At 34.1% G+C, this 23,474-nt stretch overlaps 3 protein-coding genes across 3 annotated transcripts; 2 read left to right on the top strand and 1 right to left on the bottom strand.

The window, feature by feature from the left end:
- Positions 1-2,255: 2,255 nt before the first annotated feature.
- Positions 2,256-3,557, top strand: LOC110722173 (protein FAR1-RELATED SEQUENCE 5-like). Its single transcript, XM_021901438.1, has one exon. The coding sequence runs from the start codon at positions 2,256-2,258 to the stop codon at positions 3,555-3,557; it is 1,302 nt and encodes a 433-aa protein (XP_021757130.1).
- Positions 3,558-3,707: 150 nt separating this feature from the next.
- On the top strand, positions 3,708-4,978 carry LOC110722171 (protein FAR1-RELATED SEQUENCE 2-like). Its single transcript, XM_021901437.1, has 3 exons — positions 3,708-4,397; positions 4,493-4,672; positions 4,955-4,978. Exons 1-3 carry the CDS (start codon positions 3,708-3,710, stop codon positions 4,976-4,978), a joined length of 894 nt encoding a protein of 297 aa, XP_021757129.1.
- A 3,909-nt stretch (positions 4,979-8,887) lies between these two features.
- LOC110722132 (UPF0613 protein PB24D3.06c-like) lies at positions 8,888-20,782 on the bottom strand. The gene is made up of 9 exons (XM_021901385.1): positions 20,412-20,782; positions 17,608-17,684; positions 15,718-15,823; positions 14,883-14,975; positions 14,639-14,704; positions 12,922-13,067; positions 9,895-10,003; positions 9,505-9,569; positions 8,888-9,358 (listed from the first exon to the last, which is right to left on the bottom strand). The coding sequence occupies exons 1-9, from the start codon at positions 20,649-20,651 to the stop codon at positions 9,211-9,213; spliced, it is 1,050 nt and encodes a 349-aa protein (XP_021757077.1). The 5' UTR covers positions 20,652-20,782; the 3' UTR covers positions 8,888-9,210.
- Between the last annotated feature and the right edge of the window lie 2,692 nt (positions 20,783-23,474).

The following is a 23,474-nucleotide window of genomic DNA, read 5'->3' as shown; positions in this document are numbered from 1 at the left end:
TCAGTTCGGGCAAAGGTGGGATTATTTATTTCCATTTTTCCTTATTTTTATTTTAGTGCCTAATTTGATTAGCACGCTTGGCAATGCACAACTATGACTAATTTTTATTTTTAATTACCAATAATTATATAAACTATAATCCCTCTGTTTCACAATGATATTTTTGTTGGAATCTTATAACTTTTAAAAATAATAAATAATCTTCTAAATTTCTATTAATATAGAAGAACAAATAAAATCATAAGGTTCCTGATTTGATTCGTTTTGGTGAGAACATTATTAGTACTACCTCCATTTCTAAAAGTTCAACTTAATATTCAAGGGGTTAAAGGAAAAATACACTTTAATAATCTTAACTTTACCTAATTTAGTTTAGATAATCTCAACTTTTGATTATTCTACAATAATCCCCACTTTCACCTGCGGTTTTTTTTTTCCTACAATACCAAACCGGTCAACGAAAGTGAAAAGCCTATTACTCTAGGTAACTTGACACGTGTCAAGTTACCTAGAGTAAGAGGTCAAGTTGTAATTGGTTAAAAAAAAATAAAGAAAAATTCAAAAAAAAAAGGGAAAATTTTATAAAAAAAAAAAACAACCAAGCCATCACGGGCCCGCAACCGCTGGCGATGGCCACTCACCCCAAACCACCATCTTCGTAGCCCCAGCCCCCAAAACCTCCCCAAAAATCACCCTACCCCCGTGAAACCGGTCCATTCTGCTTTCCCCTACCCCCTCGAACTAGTCATAGCCAAAACCCTCGCCTTGAAACCGTCAACCATAAAACCCAAAACCACATAACCAAAGCCCACGACCTTGAAATCGCTACCCATAATCCCTGAAACCACCCGTAACACTAACCTCGACTCTCGAAATCACTTCTCCAACCCCCAAAACCACCAAAAATGCAGCCTCGACCCTCACTTTATATCTCCTCCAATTGTCGGAGAACGCAAACAAACGGAGTGAGGAGAGGGATTTCGGTGCAGGGAGGGAGGTCGAAAAATTGGGGTTAGGGGATCGAAGACGTCGGTTTTGGAGTAGAGTTTGCCGGTAAGGAAGGACAACCACCAGTATTTGGTTGCTGGTGGTCTTTGGTTTTTTTTTTTTAATTTTAATTTATTTATTTTTATTTTGGTGAACCAACTAGCATGCAACATGTGTCAAATAAATGGTTTAAAAAAAATCAACCCTTTCTTCAAGTAACCTCTAATCCGGGTTGTAGAAAGAAACCGCAAGTGAAAGTTGAGATTATTGTTGAATAGTCGAAAGTTGAGATTATTTAAAGTAAATTGGGCGAAGTTGAAATTTTTAAATGTGTTTTTCCTAAAATAAAATAACTTTGACCACATTTAGTAACTTATACAATATAAATAAATTAGCATATGGGATCTTGTTAGATTCCCCTTATTATTAAATTTTCAAATATCATTTTTTTTCCCTTATACATAGCCGAAGATATTCATGGTCAAAGATGTTTATTTGAGATCGCGCAAATACAAAGTGAGTCGAACTTGGGTTCCGAATCCTCTATCCCACTCATATGTCCCATTCCATGTCCCATTCGTTTTGATTGGTCCACGTCACTTTAAATATCAATATTAATATTAAAAAAATTTAATAGCAAATTAAATTAAATAAATTTTACATAATTTATATTTTAGTCCTTATCTTTTTTTTTCTCCTTTACACAATTACGTTTAATTCAATTGCATCATTTTTTTCCTGTATACTACCTCTATAACTCTAGAAGAACCCTAATTTTTTTTAAAGTTACCTCAATTTATTCTTTCTCTAATTGCATCCATAAATACTAAAGCACTAAAATTTACTTTAATGGATACTCACGAGAAGTATTGACAAGCGATTTCGACAATTTACCATACGAGGTATGATTCTTATTGAATTACGTATCTATGAAATACTATATGCATATGTTTTGTTTGTTTTTGGTCATTAGGGTAGCTATTAGAGCGCATATTGATAATTACTATTAGTATAAGCCATAGCATTGTCAAAATTATACTGCGTATATAGTTGTTTAGGTTTTGGATGATTGTATTTTTATTGATTTTTATATACGATTTTTGGTGGTACAGAATTATCATTTTGATAAAGAAATTGGGTCATTACAAACTAGTCGTAGATTATCTTTTGAGGAGCATAAGCAATTGAATGATAATGATGATATGGTCAATAACTCTAAAAATAACTTTGAAGAAAATAAAGTTTAAGAAGATAATTTTCTGCCAAATATGAATGAAATTCACTCAAAGCTGCCCAATGAGGCCATTCCAATGATAGGGATGGAGTTTGCAACAGAGAATATAGCTTATGATTTCTACAACAGATATTCTAGAGCTATTGGATTCGGAATTCGGTTAAGTAAATTTCATAGAGATGACAACACTGTTACTATTCTAGATAGGATCATTTGTTGTTCTTTTGAAGGTTCAAGGGGAAAAGATAAAAGGGCCCCTTATGTGAAGAAACATCGAGCTTTGACACGAGTTGGATGCTCTGCAATGATAAAATTAAGCTCCCGAATTAATGGACGATTTCGTATCATTAAATTTGAACCACAACACAATCATGTTCTGTCAACACCATCAAAGACTCATCTATTTCGTTCACATAGAAGTATCAACTCATCTCAAGCTAGTGAACTTGATATGGCATGCTCTTCTGGCATTGCACCAAAAGCAAGTATGGAGTTGATGAGTAGAAGGGCTGGTGGGAGAGATAATCTTGGTTTTCTGCTTGTAGATTGTAATAATTATTTGAGGAAGAAAAGAGAGAAAGAAATGAAAGTTGGAGATACCGGCGGGGTTTTAGAGTACTTGAAACGCAAGCAAACTGATGATCCAAAGTTTTTTTATGCCATACAAGTTGATGTGGATGATCTCATCACAAATATTTTTTGGCCTGATGCAAGAATGATGGCTGACTATGACTATTTTGGTGATGTAGTATGTTTTGATACTACTTACAAAAAACATAAAGATGGTCGTCCATTTGCTATGTTTGTTGGAGTTAATCATCATAAACAAACCATTATTTTTGGGGCAGCTTTATTGTATGATGAGACAACAGAAACTTTCAATTGGCTATTTGACACATTTGTGAAGGCAATGCATGGAAAGAAGCCTAAAACTATTCTGACCGATCAAGATCAAGCAATGGCAAATGCATTATCTACAAAATGGCCGGATACTTATCATCGACTATGTGTCTGGCACATGTACCAGAATGCTGCAAAACATCTTCACCATGTATTTGAGAAATTTAAGGATTTTGCTAAAGATTTTAGTAGTTGTGTTTATGATTATGATGATGAAGCAAATTTTATAGATGCTTGGGACAATATGTTAGTTAAATACGATCTGGTTGGCAATAGTTGGTTGGAACGGGTGTATAATTTGAGAGAGAAGTGGGCACTAGTTTATGGGAGACAGACATTCTGTGGTGATATGAGTACAACACAACGTAGCGAAAGTATGAATGCTCAATTACGGAGGTATAGTAGCAATAAAAATCACTTATGTCAGTTTTTTTGAGCATTTTGAGCGTCTTCTCAATGATAGGCGTTATGAAGAAAGTGTGGCAAATTTCAAGACTAAACATAGTTCTCCAGCTTTACCATATCCAGTTCGAATTTTAAAACATGCATCAACTATCTACACTGCCGAAGTGTTTGAGTTATTCCAATGTCAAATTTGGAAAGCATGGGATTGTATATAGATGAAGAGGAGTTTGTTGGCACAACTTATAGGTATAAAGTTTATCCTCCAAGGAAAAAGATTGATCATTTTGTTACATATAACCCAGAAAATGATACTATTTCATGTAGCTGTAGAAAATTTGAGTTTGTAGGGATACTTTGTTCACATGCATTGAAGGTTCTTTGTTCAAAAAATATTCACAAGATTCCAAACCAATATATTCTACAAAGATGGAAAAAGGATGCGAAAGTTGAAATTTGTCAACAACATAAGCTGTCTACTCGACAAGTAGATGAAAAAATATGTTCGAGGATACGATTTCAAGAATTGGGTAAATTATTTACCCACTTTGCAGGAGTTGCAGCTCAAAGTGAAGATACTTACAAATGGGCTTTAGATGTACACCAAAAGTCATTAGCGGAAGTAGAAGCACGTCTAAAGAAATTGATATGTGGAGAAGAGGATGATAATGAGGAAGAGAGTTTAGATTGTGAAGAAAATGTTAATGTAGAGCTGCAATGTGATACCTCAACAGTGAAAGGAATAAAAATGAGAGGCAGTAGTCATGGGAGTAGGGGGCGTGGAAGAGGTAATGGCTCCAATAATGGTTCTACTCGTTGCAAGAGTTCCTTAGAAAAAGGTCGTACTCGCAAAAAACATTGCACAAACGATCAGGTATTTGGATTATACATATAGTCTTACAATTACTACCTGCAATATTTTTTTCTTATTGATAATTACTAATATTCAAGCTAATGTATATATAACAGGTCAGCAAAACAACTTTTTCAGAAATGAATTATACTCCTACTTCTGAGAGGCAAATGGATTATAGCATCCCATTGTCAAATAATTACCCTATAACACATTTCAGTTATACTACTCCTTTCTTCTACGAAGATGTTGATAGTGTTGACCTTGGCTCAGGAAGTTTAACTCAACTACTAAATGTAAGTTTACATATCCTTGTAGTACTATATCTGTTGTGGACTTAATAGAAGAACTCATACAAGCATTTCTTAATAGGGACAAATGTCAACAATTGGAGCCCCACAAACATATAATGATCAAGAAGACCGACACCTTTTTTAGAGGTATATGACATACTTTTTTTTGAACCAAAGTATATGACATACTTGTAAAATTTGATAATACTTTAAATAATTTTTTATATTTTAATAGTTGGTTGGCTTGATACTTTGTAACTTTTATCTCTTGTTGGCATGTTGCAGGATGATGAATCACACGTTCCATGACTAGAGGGATAGATCTTATGGAAATTATGGCCTAGTTTATTCTTCGGAAAATTTGTTAATTACTACCTCAAAAAAGGGGTATTTGTGAATTACTACCCCTAAAAAAAAGTTGTTAATTACTACTCTAAAACTGATGAATTCTATAGATTGCTACCCTTTTCCCTAATCAGCCCCTAATTAGGTGATTAATCTATTAATGATATCATTATCCGGCTAATTTATAATTAGTTGTTTTTTAACCTTAAATAATTAATTAAACCCTAGAACCACCTCCATACCACCATTGCACCACCTCCGGCCACCCACCACCCACTACCGAACCTACCTCCTCCAACCCCACCCTAAAACCACCATCTGCCCACCCTAAAACCACCTTCCATTTACGATACCCCCATCCCCTACCGCGGCGGCCTTGACCCCCTACCCCTCGCCGGAAAACCTTGCACAACCATCCCTAATCTTCCTTTATCCCCTTCCCCCCTAATCACCACCCTAGGGTTTCAATTTTAGGGCTTTAGGGTTTTAATTTTGGAACATTAGGGTGGTGGTTAAAGGGGGGAGGGGGATGGAGGAGGCTTAGGGAGGGCCTAATAGGGTTCTCTGGAAAGGGGGAGGGGGCTAGGGTCGCCGGTGGGTGGGGAGGAGGGATTGTTGGGGGGTTTAGAGATGGTGCAATAGGTGGTTTAGAGGTGGGCGGGGCGGGGGTAGGCTACCAGAGATGGTGGGGATAAAGTAAGGGGGCTGTCGGAGGCGGTGCAATGGTGGTTTAGAGGTGGTGTTAGGTTTTATTTAATTAATCATGCCTTAAAAGTAACTAATTACAAATTAGTCGGATAATGGTATCATTAGTAGATTAAATCACCTAATTAGGGGCTGATTAGGGAAAAGGGTAGCAATCTATAGAATTCATCAGTTTTAAGGTAGTAATTAACAACATTTTTTTTAGGGGTAGTAATTCATAAAGACCCCTTTTTTGAGGTAGTAATTAACAAATAATCCTTATTCTTCTGTGCTCACATCTTTTCAACAACTAAGCTAATCTAGTTCTCATTTTATTTTTGTGTGTATGTTTTCTGCATTTTCAATTTCTTAAAGGTTTAGAATTTACAATGAAGTTGTATCTTTACTCAATTATGAATTTTTATAATAATGATTGATATGCTCGGATTGTTTTATCATGTCTATCAAGGATTTTTCTAGAGTTATAGAGGTAGTATACATGAAAAAAATGATGCGATTGAATTAAACGTAATTGTGTAAAGGAGAAACAAAAAAAAAAGATAAGGACTAAAATATAAATTATGTAAAATTTATTTAATTTAATTTGCTATTAATTTTTTTTAATATTAATATTGATATTTAAAGTGACGTGGACCAATCAAAACGAATGGGACATGGAATGTGACATATGAGTGGGAAAGAGGATTCGGACCCGTCGAACTTTAGGAACGGATGAAGTATATAAATTTTCTAATTTTTGCTAGTGTGAGATTAAGGATATTTATGGTCAAGAATTTACAAAAACTTGTATCGATTTACGTAAATAGGAATAGGAACAATATTCTGGAACGAAAGGAGTAAATAGTTGATATTTGAAAATTATGCTTTTGAGACAGCTTTAATTTTTCTAACAAGTACTCATTGATTATATTTTATCTTATGTATAAAGCACAAAATATTAATCAAAACGGTGTATGTAAATAGTGTTTAAGTCAAAATGAGACACTTAAATTAAAACGGAGAATAAGAATATAGACACAAAAAAAACGTAGAGAGCAAGTACTAAAATACAGGAAGTACGTACTCCGTAATAAATAATTTCGGAGTACTGAAAAAATATAAATTGTACATTGAGTCATTGACAAGCAGGTGATGCGCTCATGTCAACTTTTTACCACTGTAATGTTTGGTCGATAAAAAGGGGTGAAAGTGGAGTCTCTTTCCTACAAATTTTTTACAGGTTTGAGTAGTTCTAGATTTAGACTAGTCAATACACAAAACTCCAAGTCTTCAACGGTCAGAGTTGCATGAAATTTTAGAGGCTGGAGCTGAATAATGTGGGCCGCATGGGTCAGGCCAACCCTTGGGCCACTTAAGGCCAGGTTCTGCCTCAATGAGCAAGTCACGAGAGGTTTGCTGGTGCCCAAAATTGACACAAGCATGTTAGCGAGTGTAAGATAAATTTAGACACGTAAAAATAAATTTATATACTCCATCCATTATATATTGTTCCAAAGTCGTGTTACCATTAATCAAAAATAGAGGTAATAAAAGGTATTCCGTATTTGGTGAATGTAAGAAAAATAAAATGTACTCTCTTTGTTTTTTTTATTTAAAAACCTGTTCACTTTACTCTATTTTTCTCAAATTAAAATTGTTTTTATCGAATCGAATAAAAAATGTACTAAACTAAAAAGAAGTGATGCATCAATTTGAAACTTTCCCAAAAGAAAAATGATACACCTAAAAAAACGAATTAAGTAATTGTTTGTTAGTCGAAAGTATTAAATTCTACTTAGTATAATTGAAAATGTACAATTAAATAAACACATCAATATTTTACATACTAGCATTTGTCGCTTTTAGTACTAGCCCTTATACCAAATTTTTTGGTTCATAAGAAAAGTCCCTATTAGAAAAATAGATAGTTAAAGTGGGGTGTGTGAATACTGTAAAAATCAAAAAGATAAGAGTGATATGGAATAATTGGAGTTTATGGTGATTGTTTGTTTGCTCCTCATTTTAATTTATTTTCCTAGCACGAGCCTATATGAAATTTTTTGCAGTAATCATTTGAAATATAACTACCATAAGTTTTAATGATTATATAGTTCATATTACATTTTTTTTTCCAAGTAATTAATTATATTACTTTATTTTTGGTATAAAATAATATTATCAAGATTTTTTTATTTATCAAATTTTTAGTTTCATTAGTGTAATTTTTGTTCTTATTTTATAGTTTCTCGAAAAATATTTATTTAATGTTGTAATAAAATTTTTCAAAAATTATATTTGCATTGTATATATTAGAAGACTAATTATGATCATTTTATAACGTGAAAAAATGAACCAATCATATTGTATATCATTTAAATAGTATGCTAGTCATTTTTCTAACAACCGCTGTAATAACATTCCAACCCTGTTAATTACTCTATACAAGAATATAAAGACCTTTTGATCTTCAACTCGTTTGGTGAAATGAATCTTGGATGAAGACTTAAGGCAATTGTTGCTTTTCAATTTGACTTCAGTAGTTCAGTGTAGGTTGAGGAGCATAATAACCTTTGAAACACACAAGTGTTGTGAGTCAAGGGTTATTATTATGTTAATTGATGAGAGTTAGGGTCAATCGTTTACTCGTCACGCAAATTAGCAAAGTTGTTGATTCAATATATTATATGAGTATAATCTTTGTTAATCTTTTAAAGAGAAGGGAGTAAGAGAGGAAAGGGCTGAACAGGAGGGGTAGAGTCCAGTAGTCACAGTAGTGTCAAGGGAGAAGAAAGAGAGGGAGGGTCAAGGAAAGAGAAGAGGGGTAGAGGCATTATTTTCATCATCTACTATTTGTGTGCATCCAACACTTATCCAATATCATAGGGCAAGGGAGTGAGCCATTAGTCAGAAAGGTATATGTCAGAAGCAACCGAGCCAACTCTACTCCATATGAGAGTATCTGTAGGAGGGAAAACAGAGAAACAGAATGGACTGAAGTATTGAAGAAACATACCCTGCCCCCATAACATCTAAACGCTGGCCCGGACAAGCTGGGCAGATTTTTTTTGCATGTGTTTAAATCTATGCAACCATGAGCACCTTCAAAGTAGCATTCCCTAACCATCAACTCTAGCCCTGAGCTGGTTTAGCCCATCCCAGGCCTATCTCTATCTCGAATGGAACCACAGAGAAATGAGAACACAAATATAACTGGTATGAAAATCCCCTAACATGTTCACCTCTTTACAATATGATCAAATATCTTGTTCTTGAAAGACTGCAGTTGAAAAAAATAATAATAATAAAAAAAAACCCTAAAGTACAAGCTAATTCCTATACTTTGAGACAATTTTTTTACAAAAACGGTCTTAATGTAATCATTGTGGATTGTAAACCAAGCAACCAACCAAACAGGGAAAAATTTCACGTAACTTACTCCAAATAAGAGAAATAAAAGGAGGAATGAAAAGAATGGAGGGCTTAAGATAAATAGCTACGAGGGCATTACAAACTCAATTCCAAGGATCATCCCAACCTTTTGGTATTTCTCTTTTAATGAAGTCTATAATGGCCTGGACAGCTTCTTCCACCCTGTTGGACAAGGAGTGGTTACCAAGGTCAATTTCAGCCTTCTCTGCTCCGCCAAGCGCTCTACATAATCTGGAAACAGAAATGTTAAGTATTTCAGCTTTGATTCTCAGAGAAATTCTAGACATGCAATTATTGAACAAATTTATACACATACAATTACTGAACAAGTTTATAGTAGATATAGGCTGAAAACTAAAGGTTACCCTTCTACATACCTTTCTACAAGTGCTTTTTTGTCCACATAATCGGGCACATATTCATCACCCATAGAGTAGATGACCTGCAAGTATGGGTTGTCTAATCAGAACAATTAAAAACACTACGACCTTCTGAAAGCAACTACTAATAACCCATGCAATATACTGCTTTCAATGCTCAACAAGCACTTCAATGATACATAATTCTCAAACCTTATAACAGATATCTATATGTAAAAATATGTGTGCTAAAAATGCACCATGCAAGGCCTGATTGGCTGATTGCAATCCTTTAGAGAGCATTGACCTGATGGCCCTTTGAAAAGATGAAACCGGAAATTACCCTCAATAAAAGAAAGCTCATTGCAGATAATTAACAAGAAATAATACGCTAAATGAGATAGCTACCTGACAAGGTATATTGCACATGTGACCCAGTCTCATTTTTAATTGATCTTCACTGAGGTCAGAACTGAACATATCATCATCACCCATATATGCACACAGGGAATGATACCTGCCAAAGATCAAATCCAGTTAAAGAGCAATTACGCAAGATGTGAACAGAGTCATATAACCTACATACAAATCTGATTGCATTTACCTCTAGCAAACATGATTTAAAAATGAGTCTCCTATGAAGCCCAAGTTGCCAACAATTTGAAGTCTTTGGACTCTGACTTAAGGAAAATATAGATCCCCACAAATGTAGTAGACTGAATTTGAGATCACTAATTTGACTACCCCAAGAAAATGGAAGAAGAAATGGGCAAAAGTACATAGTTGCAACAAACAACAAAACAAATTCAAAGCCTTTGTTCCTAAAAGCATGGGGTTGGTTTCATGAAACAGATATCTCATGTGATCATATAAAGATTCTTTGCTTCATCGCTTCTATCTAGTGCTAGTCTACATGCCCCATCAAACCCATTTTCTTCATGTCATTTTTTATTCCATATAGTCATCTTTGGCCGCTTGACAACCGCCCTTTGCTATGCCGAGTCATGCCTTCTTCGAATGACACTTATTCACTTAACCTTGTGCCTCTGCTTGCACTAGCAAGCACGCCTCCAAGTGCCAAGTAGTGCCCTTCAAATGAACTAAGCATGGTCCCTCGGTGCGTGCCTAGCCCAAAGGTTATGGTTATATGTAGGCAAGTGAACACACAAGCTTAATCACAGATGCTTAGAGTGACCAATCACTTGGCAGGCGTGCCTTGGTTTCCTTACACACTCCAAGTGTAAGAAGAGGAAGGTTGAGTTGGAAAAGAGCATGTGTTTTAGAAATGCTTTACTGGTATTGAACTCTCATTTTGAATGTATAAATGATTGTAGGCTCCTATTTATAGACTGCCATCCTACTTAACTATTCTAGAATATTCCCTAATTTCCTCAACTAAAGGGTTCTAGACCAAAGTTACAAGAAATGTGGTACGGACCCTGCCTCGTGAACTATAATTGTACGTTCTGAATGGTGATAAATCACGACTGATCTAACTAAACAAGTCTTTGACTCAAACCACAGAAGAATTTTAGCTTGTTGGAGAGAAGTCTGTAGACTTTGTTTGATTCATTGCTACTTAGAAGAGAGGGAGAAAGGGGAAAAGGGGGGAGAGAAAGCATTGAAACCGAGTTTCCTCACTTTTTTTCCTTTTTCTTTTTCCTTTATCTTTTTTCCTTTTCTTTTTTTTTTCCAGTTTATTCCAAGGCGTACCCGATTTTCCATGGTTAGTGTTACATGTTTCTCAAATTGTAACATGAATTGTATCATGTACGATGTAACCTTGTTCTAGACACTTACTCCCTATAAAAATTCTACTTGCATAATGCATATGTACATCTTTAGACCACCCTAGCGCATTCTAGAATTAACCACGCCGGAGAACTCCTCCAAGATGCCTCAGAACCACCAAACTACTTGTTGCGCCAAGTATACTTTCAAGACCTTATCTCAGAAATGCATCTTGAACATCATCTCCATTAGGATGAAATAATATGGACCCCCCAAGTTTCTGCTCAATCCGAACCCATTTAGGCCCCCACATGGCTCAATATTATGTTAATGCAGCTAGGGTTTTCGCCGGGCATGCTTTCTTTTCCAAAATAGGGAGAAGGTTGCTCCTCCCCTGTTTCCCAGCGACCCAACCATTGCATCTGATGTTGCAAGAGACGACCCATAACACTAGGTTTTTTTTTTTTTAATCCCCATATCCTAACCCTCTACCTTCTTTACCAATGTACCTTCCACTCAATGTCTCACATACCCAAACCAATGTAGTTGATTCCCCTTTATATCATCCTCATTATCCACAACTTCAACATTTCTCCTAATATAAAAAATTTCTAATTCTATATCTCAAGGTAACCCTACACATCCATCTAAATATACACATAACACACTTTATGCTACACCCATCTTTTATACATGTTCCTTTTTAAATACTAGTACTTTATCCAAATCATAACTCCAGTCTAATTGCCTTCAGACAAAATTTTCCCTTTGATTTGAGGCACGCTGCAAACATACAATAACCCAAGGTACTATGTTGGATTTCCAAAAATACGCATAATACCAACTTAGAAGTGATTGATTGATCGACAATGGAGAGTAGCCAATTAATGAGTACTATTTTATTGAAAAACAGAGTACCTGTCTTGGTAAAAAGATTTAGAGTAACTCGTGGAGTCAACAATTTACTAACTCTTAAGCTAGAAAAGTGGAAATCAGTGGAAAGGACATTTATATAATTCTTTGAATTGGCTACATTGAAATAATTGAAGAATTGCCTCAAGAGAACACTTGCCTAGGAACATATGACAAAGGAAAAATCAGCACGAGTTGTTGATTTCAGAAGCCCAAAATTATTTACTTCGAAGGGTTAGCAATTACCGCACAGAAGATTTCAATAAACAATGATTTTTTCTGTTAGTTGTTCAATTTCCAGAGGTCATACATCTTTATCACTGTACTACTAAACACTTCAAAATTTCTTGACACACATTGTCTGAAATTAATTTATGCTGCAGAGAACCTAAGAAAGAAATTTCTTGTCAAAATAATAACTATGAAACCAAGTAATTAACTCAAAATGTTAGATATGTCTACACTCTACAAACTACGTATTTCCAGGTAGTGTGTGTTCTCAATCTTCTCATCAAAAAAGGGAAAAGAAAAGACCTGAAAAGTTCAGATATTCTTACTATATTAAGTTGCATTACAATGATATGATTTGGACAAGAAATGTGAATACTGTCGCTCTTAATATCTAAAAGGCACAGTGGGTATCAAATTTCAACATTAAAAACTAAAAAATATAGGACTTCAATGAAAGGGATGCAAGAATAACATTATAAACACACACACACACACAAAAAAAAAAAAAAAAAAAAAAATTGATTAGTAATCATGAGATGCACAGAGGCATAGATCACTCACCTATAGGCAGTTATAGGAGCATCTGAATTTGCTTCCCTGGGCATAAGATCAGATCCTTTTCCTTCACTAATCATTTTTGAAGCTAAGTCAATCATGGTTGCTGTTTCAGGAAGCGTTGCTCGGTATTCACGGTCACTAACTGGAGCCTAATTATGTATCAAGACCAAGAAACATATTACAATTTATCCATGCATTGATGCATCAAATAGCCTGGCCGTTGGCAGATCCATGCTAATAGTCAGATGTTAAAACCAAAACATTTAAAACAAGACTAATTTAGTGTTTTTTTTTTTTGGTTCTGTCTTGAAATTACAGGAACATGCATTTTTACAAACAGAATACAAAAGGCCATTGACCAATTCAAATGTGTATAGTTTTTTTATTTTTTATTTTTTATTTAACATATAAAAGACGATATATTAATTACTTAAAACGTTTTACAACAAACAACCTCAAACCGCAAACAAAATTAGAGGTTGAGAAATAATTAGTGCATTTGACCTCAAAAATAAAACAAAATTAGAGGTCACCAACCAAAGATTACATAAAGTGCCCTTCCGAAAAGCTTTAAAACACAAACATAACAGAAACTTAGTACTAAGAGATTGATGGGCAGTAGCTAGATCAAGTTTCACGCATAGCAGCAATAGCGGCCTGCTCTTCATCATAGATGGGCTTGATCTTCTCAGGGCATACCGTATGTAGAGTATGAACAATACTCATTTCAAATGTGTATAGTGTTCATATTGTTCACATCTACTTTTCCAATAAAATTGGTAAGTGTCATGATAACATTGATAAGTGTAAAAACTAATGTGAGACAAAGAGAGTAATATAGAGAATGATTACATTTCAAATGTACAGATACATTTTTAATAAATTGAGTTCAAAGAATAGGAGGATGTTGGATAAAAATCAAATCTTTATCATTTCAATTGGGAATTTTAGGATGCTCCAAATCATTGGAACATCACATGATTACTTAACATTTTCACACATCAATAACTTATAAATATGATTTTTTCAATCCTCAACTTGAAATTAATTCAATGGTCCAATCCCACCTTTTTTTTTTCCAGCATTAACAGAATGACAGCCACTGTTGAATTAGTAAATTAACTTCGAATGAAAATTTATACAAGTATAAAATTATGCTACAAATCCAATGCCTACCATATGATATAATATGGTAAAACTAAATTTAGTGACGAAAAGCTAAATACGTATTCACTAGTAATAATCAAGCACACTCATAAATGTATAGAGAGATCCAGAAAAAGGTTACAAAAGAGGCCCATATATTACTGTTATGGTATATTGTGTATGAACAATCTCTTTAGTCTGTACTGCATCAGGTCATTCAGTAGTGAGCTTTTTATATTGTGGATTGGTATATAGGTAATTTTTGTGATTGTCATTGGAAATTAATAACATGGTTTTCCGAGTAAGAATTCCCGCCAGGTCACTTTCCAAAATACAATTGCTTTCTTGGGCTCTCTTGAGTCTCATAAGTCAGGGGCTTTTATGTGCAATATTCAGTGTGTGATTGGCACATTCTTTGGATTTTTTCTTCAAAGTTAGTATAGGATCTTATATTACACAAGTACACACTTATATTTTCAAAAATGTTTTATCCTATATGATAAATAGGGAATATTAGGCTGCAGATTACTATGCACTAGTTATAACAACATAGCCTCATAAATATTGGATATACCTGCAAAATGGCGGAACGGACAGCTCTGGAACATGCTGCATTTGTGCGCATATAATGCACAATGTCCTACACAAACATTCTGATAGAATTTTAGCTGATGCCATACTTAATGAAATACATACCTACTCCAAGAAAGAAAGAGAAGAATAGCCTAGCCATAGAGTCATTTTTTTCTTCTACCATCAAATATTTTAGGCTTTTTGGGGCATAGGGAATGTAATAGGGTGACAAAATCACAAGTTACCTGACATCCAGTACTGTGACCAAGTAGCACCACACCATCGGAATTTTCCTTGTTTATTAAGTAACTGATTAATTGATCAAGCTCCATAGCATCCTTCAGAGCAAAATTAAGAGTTATAAGATGAGCAAACATATCATAGATACAGCTAGACTCATTGTCATAGGAACCTGAACTCATAGGACAGATTAACAATGAACCAGCCAGCAGCAACATTATGAGAAAATAACTCACGGTGAATTAGCTACTATTAATTATCATAGTCCCCCAATTGTTCTTCCTCTGCTCTAATCCTCTTTCTAAATGAATGGGGTGTGATTAAGGATAGAGGAAAGAATAAGCTTCTACATGTATGACTTCAAGTATACAATAGGGTCACGCATAACTTGTATATAATTCAATACATACTTGATAATAATTTTTCACCAACCCTGTAATTTTTAATAAATAAAAAGAGAATTTTTTAATCAATACCATCGTTCAAAACCCCGTTCCCGGGGCAGCTTTTCAAATGAGTCCTTTTTCAGAAAATCTAGTATTAGTGTATTGCTCTATATTAATGAAGGAGCACAGCAAAGGGGAGAGGCAACAAGAAGTTATAATGTCATTCCCATCATAAGATAGCAGGACAAATCACACATATACTTTACCTAATAAGATTCATGGGTGCATGAAATGTAAGTAGAAATGTTTCTTGTTTCACCCAACTACTCAAGAATTGTGCTTCTCAAACTATTTTCTGATATTAAATGGAAATCCAACAAGCCCAAAATCCAACCTTTATAAAACATGCTACAGTTTGGGAAGCTAAAGATTCACAAATACAATAGTCACATACTTGCTCAAGACTTGAAAGTCCATATGCAGTGTAAGAAGACGAAAGGAGTATCTGAACCAATGACCATTTTTCATGCTCCAAAGCAATTGCTAAGGGCTCCAAGTACCTGGATAATATTAAAACCATAATGGCAATGACTATACATTAGAATCAGCATCCATTGCATTATATACTATACAAACTATCTGCAGAAGAACCAACAGAACCCCAAAGTTCACATGAAATTAGTCGTCAATCACAACACAATCCTTTTTCCTACCACAACCTTTACCCCAAGAAAAGAAAGGAACGAGATTATAAGAATTCATGTATGTCCAAAAAGTTGTCCTTTGGTATAGTAAGAGTGGTTCGCACATTGTTTCAATCAAAGTAAAGCACAGCCAGCTTCTTGGTACAAAAATGGACATCAAAGAACAAAGATATCCTAGCCAAGAGATTACATTTTCACATGAAATGTACTGCTGGCAAGTAGGCTATTCATACAACTCTCCATTCAAGAAAAATAGAAAGTAAAATAACATTTTGGGAAAGATTTTAAGTGTAAATAATATGTCTAATTCCAATTTACAGTAATTGGAACCATGCAGAAACATCCTATGTTCGTTTTAACTCTAGCCCATTTTTCTATCAGTTCTGTGCTTGTAAAATATGGTCTTATGGTCATTTCCTTTCAGCTTTAAGCCTCTGCTGCAGCTGATTCTTAGACATATAATCTTGTTACAACTCATAATTGACTGACCCCTCCCATTAGCAATTACTTGTTGAGCACTTTTGCTTATTCAATGTTTTCGTAAACCATTAAAAGGTGTCTCATTCTTGTATCCCTTGATGTATTTGTCTCTCTTGTAAGGTGTGACACAATTTCCCTCTTACATTTTTCGGAGTTCCTTTAGGAGATTATCCTAGGAAGTTCTTTCGCTTAAATCTAGAGCATGAGATTATTAGCAGTATGTGACTTTCTTTTTATTTCCCTAATTTACTTTCTTCAATTTGCAATCTATGGTTACTGCAAACTTTATTTTGTGCAAAATGGTACACAGACAGTCAAATATACCATCTGGAGAGTTCATACCAGTTCATCATACAATAGGGAAATCAGATAATTAAGAAAATATGGTTGTGAGATACAGGCAGATGAGCCAGAACTTGCTAAAACTATACCAGCAGCAATTTAGGCTTCAGACTTCACAATGCATATATTAGGATAAACATTCAAAACTAAAGAAATAAATTCCTCTTGGTTGAGATGACAAATTATTGGGTCGATAAATAAAAAGAGTATTTTCAAGCAACAATCTGTACATGTTTTCCAATGTTAACATAGACAGGCAACGACTAAAACAAACTTACATTATTAATATAAATTAATGCGCAAGTTTGCACTTGTAAACATTCATCAGTCATCACGTATAAATGTTAAAAAAAAAATGGTTCCATATTGCGCAATTAGATTAGACCCAATTGATAAAACCACCAAGAAATTTCATGATTATAAGACTAATTAGAGTTTCAACTTTCAAGTCAATAATCCTCCTCCAGAGCGTTTCTCCTCTTTCCCATCTCCTTTTCAGGAGAGGAAAAATTATGTCACATAAAAATAACATCTCCATGCTGAATCCTAATTTAACATATATGTTCAAAATTGGCTAAGATTTAACATCTCAAATCCAGCATCAACTTCAACTCCTTTACCAAGTAACTGCCCAGAAGCTTTCAGCATTTAATCTATTTCTATAATAAGTTCAAATGTTTTAATGATATGAAGTAACATTGAGCCAATGACGTCCAAGCCACAACACCCAGTTACCATATCAACAAGCAGCATATATTCTTCATACTATGGTAAATCCTAGCTTAATAAGGAAAAAATTGAATCAGAGTCAAACATACTCAGTGGCCATAAACCCATCAGTCAATCCACCAATGAACACGACTTGTTGCTTATAATCCCCTGTTTTAAACGCAACCTGCACAACAAAATCACAAGTATCAAGGGCAGAATATCAGCATAAATTTGGCATGGATTGTAACATACATTTAGTACATAAGATTAGAAGGAACAGTTTAGAGTAAAAATGACCTCAGATCAAAACTGGATCATTTTGGTTCTGAATTGGATTAGCTGTGTGATTGGTTTGGGTTAGATTGGGGCATATTCAGGTTTGGTTTACTTCAGATTCATGCTCTTTTAGGTCAGATTGGGTATGGTTCAGGATAACGTATCAACTCAAATAGACATCTACTTGGGTCAATATCAGGGTATCAGATTTGTTTTTGATTAAGATCATTGCTACCTCCTATAATTCAATATCGATATGGGTCAAGTCAATGCTAGATCAAGTGTCAAATGAAGTAAATACTTATCTCGTTTTAATAGGTATGGTCTTTTCTACAGCTCCTATGAAGAATCTAATGAAAAGCTTACATAGTAAAATTAAATGCCCTTATCATAATAGCACAAATATCATGTTTTATAATTAAAATTAACTATCACTTTATTTGTGATAATCCTTATTCTGGCGTCTTGCACCACTATTAACATCATGGACGGTGGTTTTTATGTCTAAAACGGTTGGTAACTGCAATCAATCTCTTGATTCAACAGAGAGGGGTTGGGGTTGGTTGTGACCAATCTAGGATAGGAAGGAAGTGGGAATTATAGGTGGTGTTAAAAAGAAAGATGGAGATAAACAAGAGATGGAGACAATGATGGTTGTGGTCTTGTGGAGGTAGAAAACCCAAAATTTAGAAAATAGGAAGTGAGATGAACAGGTAATTAAGGATAAGGGGGTTTAGGGTAATCTCATCAAACATGTTGTGAAAGTGAAAAAAATAGCAAAGGGAGTGAATTCCCTTTCAATTTTTTGATTACCCCAAAGGCCCAAACAAAACAGGAGTTGAAAACCTTATTAATACATGACCCTTGTAAAGTTGTAATATCCTCTGTTGAGATTATAGCCATGACTGACCCAGAACATTTTACAACAAGGTTGTAGAAAAACATGCCATTAGTACTTCCAACCCAAGCATTCTCACATACCGATACCAGTATCACGTATCCAGGCTACTAACTAGATGTGAGAATAATTATAGCTATTATGGAGATTCCACCAATACTTAGACAAAAAAAATAGTGTTCTATATCCACTTCCCATTGAGCTTACAGATTTGAGAATTAAATTGATAGCTGAAATTTCCATGTAATAATAATAAATGTTTTTGTCATCTAACTCTTTCAGATGTATGATAATATACTACATTAGTTGGTTCATTTGTGGTACACCCATTTTTAATCCAAGATGGCGGAGAAGGCTTACTCATTCTAGATTGAGGTAAAATTTATACGAAATATCTCACAATCTTGAAGAAAACTCAAAACTTTCTCTAGCTTCTAATCTAGATATTGCCCTTCAACTCTTCCCCTCCTCTATATGTATGCTATTCCACAGCTTCACTTTTACATTTTACTTCTAAGAATATGATATAAATAGATATGAGGAGGAGGGGGCATATTAGGCAAATAGGCAGTGTAATTTAATTCAGTCATTAGTGTTTTGAGAAGATTATTGATAGAGTATTTTGGTTAGCTTAGTATTTAGAGAATTAATATCAACCTCTTGATAGTGAAATTATCATATTTTTGCCATGATTCCAGTTCATTAAAAAATATTATCCTTTTCTTTTCTAATTTCTGCTATTGTTGATGCCTACACTATGTTAATTAATAGCAGAATGTTGGAACCTTTGACTATCTACTTGAACTACTTGTTCCTTTTCAACTTTCTCTTCAATGAAATTGTTTTTAACATGAGTTCCTCCATAAACCTCTCTATCCAATACAATCAATTCAAGACAAGTAAGCTTATAAAACAAGAAGAAACACATCTTTTGGGTCAATTGTACATAGGTTTTGATAGCCTACGTCTTTAGCTAATGTCATTCTCAACTGTAGTATGGAAACTTTGCATATTTGTTTTCCAAGAATATATGAAATGTGCATATACATGTTAGACTATCAAGTATTCGCTAAAGCCATAACACTAATGAAGAATTGGAATAACATAACACACCACCGACTAATTGGTTAAAAACATAATACTCCGTAACTCTTTTATATCATAGCAGATTTCCCAAATCCTTCAAACCTCAAAATGAATTCATCTTAGAAATACCAATACCCAATAAACAACTGGTAAGACTATCCATCCAATTCATTTGGTTGATAAACAGACCAATGCTCGGTGATTTAACTCATAAATTGCCCATCAAATCACCATAATACTTTCCCAATCTTTGAAAACCATACCAAACTACTCAAACCCAAAATGATCACAAATCATTTCCCACCCAACTTTCCAACAATCATTAAATCTGAAATCAAATACTAGTACATACCAAATACAACTCTAATACTTGTAACATTTAACTGCTAAGAATAACAAAGATGAAATCCGAATCTTTGACTTCATACTCCCTAGTCCATAACATCCAAACATAATCCCCCATTTTCCTTATAACACCTCACATTCAAATTTCACACCAAATCATCCACAAATCATAATATTGTACACTCCCAATTCATTTAATTGATCCAAAGCAACACACATTTGATCAAACAATCAAGAAACCCAAATCAAACACAAAATCGATCCAATTCCAAACAAATGAAAACAATACAAAGTAAATAAATGAACCTGCATAGACTTGGGACCATAACGAAAGAGAACACCGCGAAACATGTTCTTTTTAATGACAGGACCTAAAGAAGAGGGATTGTCGCCGGCGCCGGAGACGACGGAGACGGAAGGAGGGGCGGTTCTAGAGTTCAAAGCTTTGTCGGAGCGACCGCGAACGATGCCGGAGAACCATGAGGTGCCGGAGGAGGAGGAGGTGGCTGTTGCGGAGGAAGAGGTGGATGGCGAAGAGGTATTCATGCCAACCCAAGTTTAATTGGTGGGTTTTTTGGAAATGGGAGACGCAAAGATTTGATTGGAAAAAACTCAAAATCCATTCATGTTACATTGTTACTGCTAAGTTGTCATGCTGCTGTAACGTGCAGTCCTGATTCATGGTCTCATGGATATGTTTGTAATTTTGTATAACTACTCCAAATAGATAATACGAGTACAAATATTCTATCCGTTTCTAAATTAAAAGTCTAATTTCTTTATTATGTAAGTAGTAAATGCTAAAAAGAGGTTTTGCATTAAGGGGGGGGGGGTGGGGGAGTAATATTTAGTGGCCGGTTTTTTCACGGAAATAAACAAAGTTGTATGGAGAATTTATTATAAAACTAACTAGTTTGATGCTCGAGCGATATTCTGGGTTATGTTTAAATACAAAATGAAAAGTTTACCTTGAGTTTGAATAATATCTTGGATCTATTATTGGTATTTAAAATTAAGGAATTGCATATATTGCTTATAAACCTTTTAAATCTTTAATGAAATGTTACAACGCATGAATGTTAAATTAATTAATTAATAAAGTAACATTAATTGTGAAATAGAAATAACAAATACAGTAGAGTGAAAATAAATTTTATCAAAGTGTAATAATTGTCTACTTGATATAATAGTGGTAATGAAAAGTTGGAAATTCCAAGAGATGTAATAGTTGAAATTCAATTTAAATATTAACATGCGGTGTCATGTCATCATATATGCAGCGCTATGTCATAAATTTCATGATGACATAAGAATGACACATGTCGCAACATCTTAATCCCTTGAATTTTAATATTATTATAGATAGATGATTGAAGGTATAAATAAAAGATGGTAATTATTAAAGAGATGGGGTGATAAAGTGTTGAAAAATGATGTCAAAAGTACAAAAAAATAATATAAAAGGAAATTTTGATTCCAATAATCCAACTTTTGTCTGATCTTTTATTATTATTATTAATCTAACCTTTTGATTATTCACCACTAATCCAAGATTTATACCTCATTCTATTCTATTAGGCCAAATCGGATACTTACCTCTAATAGCAAGTCACCTTGCAATGTGTCACTGTAACACCCCCAAATCTCCCTCCAAGGAAATACCACTATAATATGTATAATTATACCGTAGAGATAGACTTATAAGACGTATTATTGCCGAGTAATCACACAACGCTACCAAAACTACTATCCAAAATCAATACTTTACAGCGGAAACTCAAACTCTTTCTTTATTAATAAATATAAATAGAACCATTTTCATGAGTACTCATAATAAAAACAAAGACCAATATTCCTAATCTAGGTGAAGAACCCGGGACTCCCATATACTCATATATTGACTCCACCTGAAATTAGTCAACATTGTTTAAGGTAAACAAGGCGAACCAAAACAAATAGAAATTACGGATTAGCAAAATATGCTATTTACGATAAGTGCAAAATAAGTAAACTCAATTTATTTGCAAATATGCTTTCAAACCATTCCAATGGTAATCCAATGATTCCAAACTTATAATTCCAAAACCAATTCCAATGATCCAATATTTCAAATAATTAATTAATAAACCAATTCCTCTTCTAAATCCAATACCTCACCCAAGTGTGCACACCCCCTAAGCTAGTTTCCTTATATTGCAAGGCTATTCTTGAGAAAAGACTCGGACATACAAAGTATCGAGTCTTATCAACCAAATTCGCATAGTGGGATTACTATCAACATGCTTGTAAAACTTTGATAACAATAATTCAATTAATCCTTTTTAATTCAACAATTCCAATATAATTCAAAAACTACTTTTTATTTAATTCACCATACTTTCAAAATCAAACCCTTAAAATATGATAAATAATTTTAATTATTCAAAACATGATATAAAATTCAATCCTTCAATTTATTTATTAAAACCAACTATTTAAACATGCTTTTATTTCATAAATTATAATTCAATTTAATCACCAATATAATCATATAAAAACATGTTATTCAAACCAATCACATTCAAATGTATGTAGACACCTAAACGTACCTTTGATCCTTGCTTAGCACACTCGAAAAGAACTTTAAGAAATTGAATCAAACACACCCTACAATTAAACATAACCTTAATTAATATAAGACTAACAAATAATCACAATTACGAACCCCCAACTATATGTACATGAACCTTATAAATTATTTTTTATAAACATAAATAAAAATCTGATTTTATTTAATTAAAGCTACTCATAATAATTTTTATAATACCCCATTGTAATAATAATATTAATTAATTAAGAGAATAGAAGAAGAAAATAAAGGTAGAAAACCAAGGAAAAAGAGGAAGAAGAGGTGGCGGCAAAGGGGCAGCAGCCGTCTGGCAGGTGGCTACTGTGGTGGCGGCGACGCTGGTGTCGGCGACAAGTGGCAGCCGGCGATGGAGGTGGTAGTTGGCTTAAGAACAAGAAAAAGAAGAGAAACAGAATTAGAGAGAAATTAGGAAATTTTATTTAAAACTAACCTAAAGATAGAGTCATTTGTGAACAACTATCCGTTTTTTTATTTGTTTAGAGCTACTCAGAAGTTAAGAAACGTTTGGATAGCACTACCCATTAATGTTTTTCGTCCAATTAAGATGTTATTGGGACTCACTTTTCACTTTTCCCACTTAATTAACTTCCACCAACTACTTTCTATCTCCTCTCTCCTCCCCAATTAAAGTTTTAATTGAATGCAATTAACATAATTAGAGTGTAAATTAGTAATTCACATTAGGGTTTATGAGTTCAAATAAATTTGGGGGTTTTGATTTTTAGGGTTTAGGGGTTCAA

This window comes from Chenopodium quinoa, unplaced genomic scaffold (genome assembly GCF_001683475.1).
Source record: "Chenopodium quinoa cultivar QQ74 unplaced genomic scaffold, ASM168347v1, whole genome shotgun sequence".
In the NCBI taxonomy this organism is placed as follows: domain Eukaryota; kingdom Viridiplantae; phylum Streptophyta; class Magnoliopsida; order Caryophyllales; family Amaranthaceae; genus Chenopodium; species Chenopodium quinoa.
Note: the sequence above shows the minus strand (reverse complement) of the source record. Positions and strands in the feature narration are given on the sequence as shown.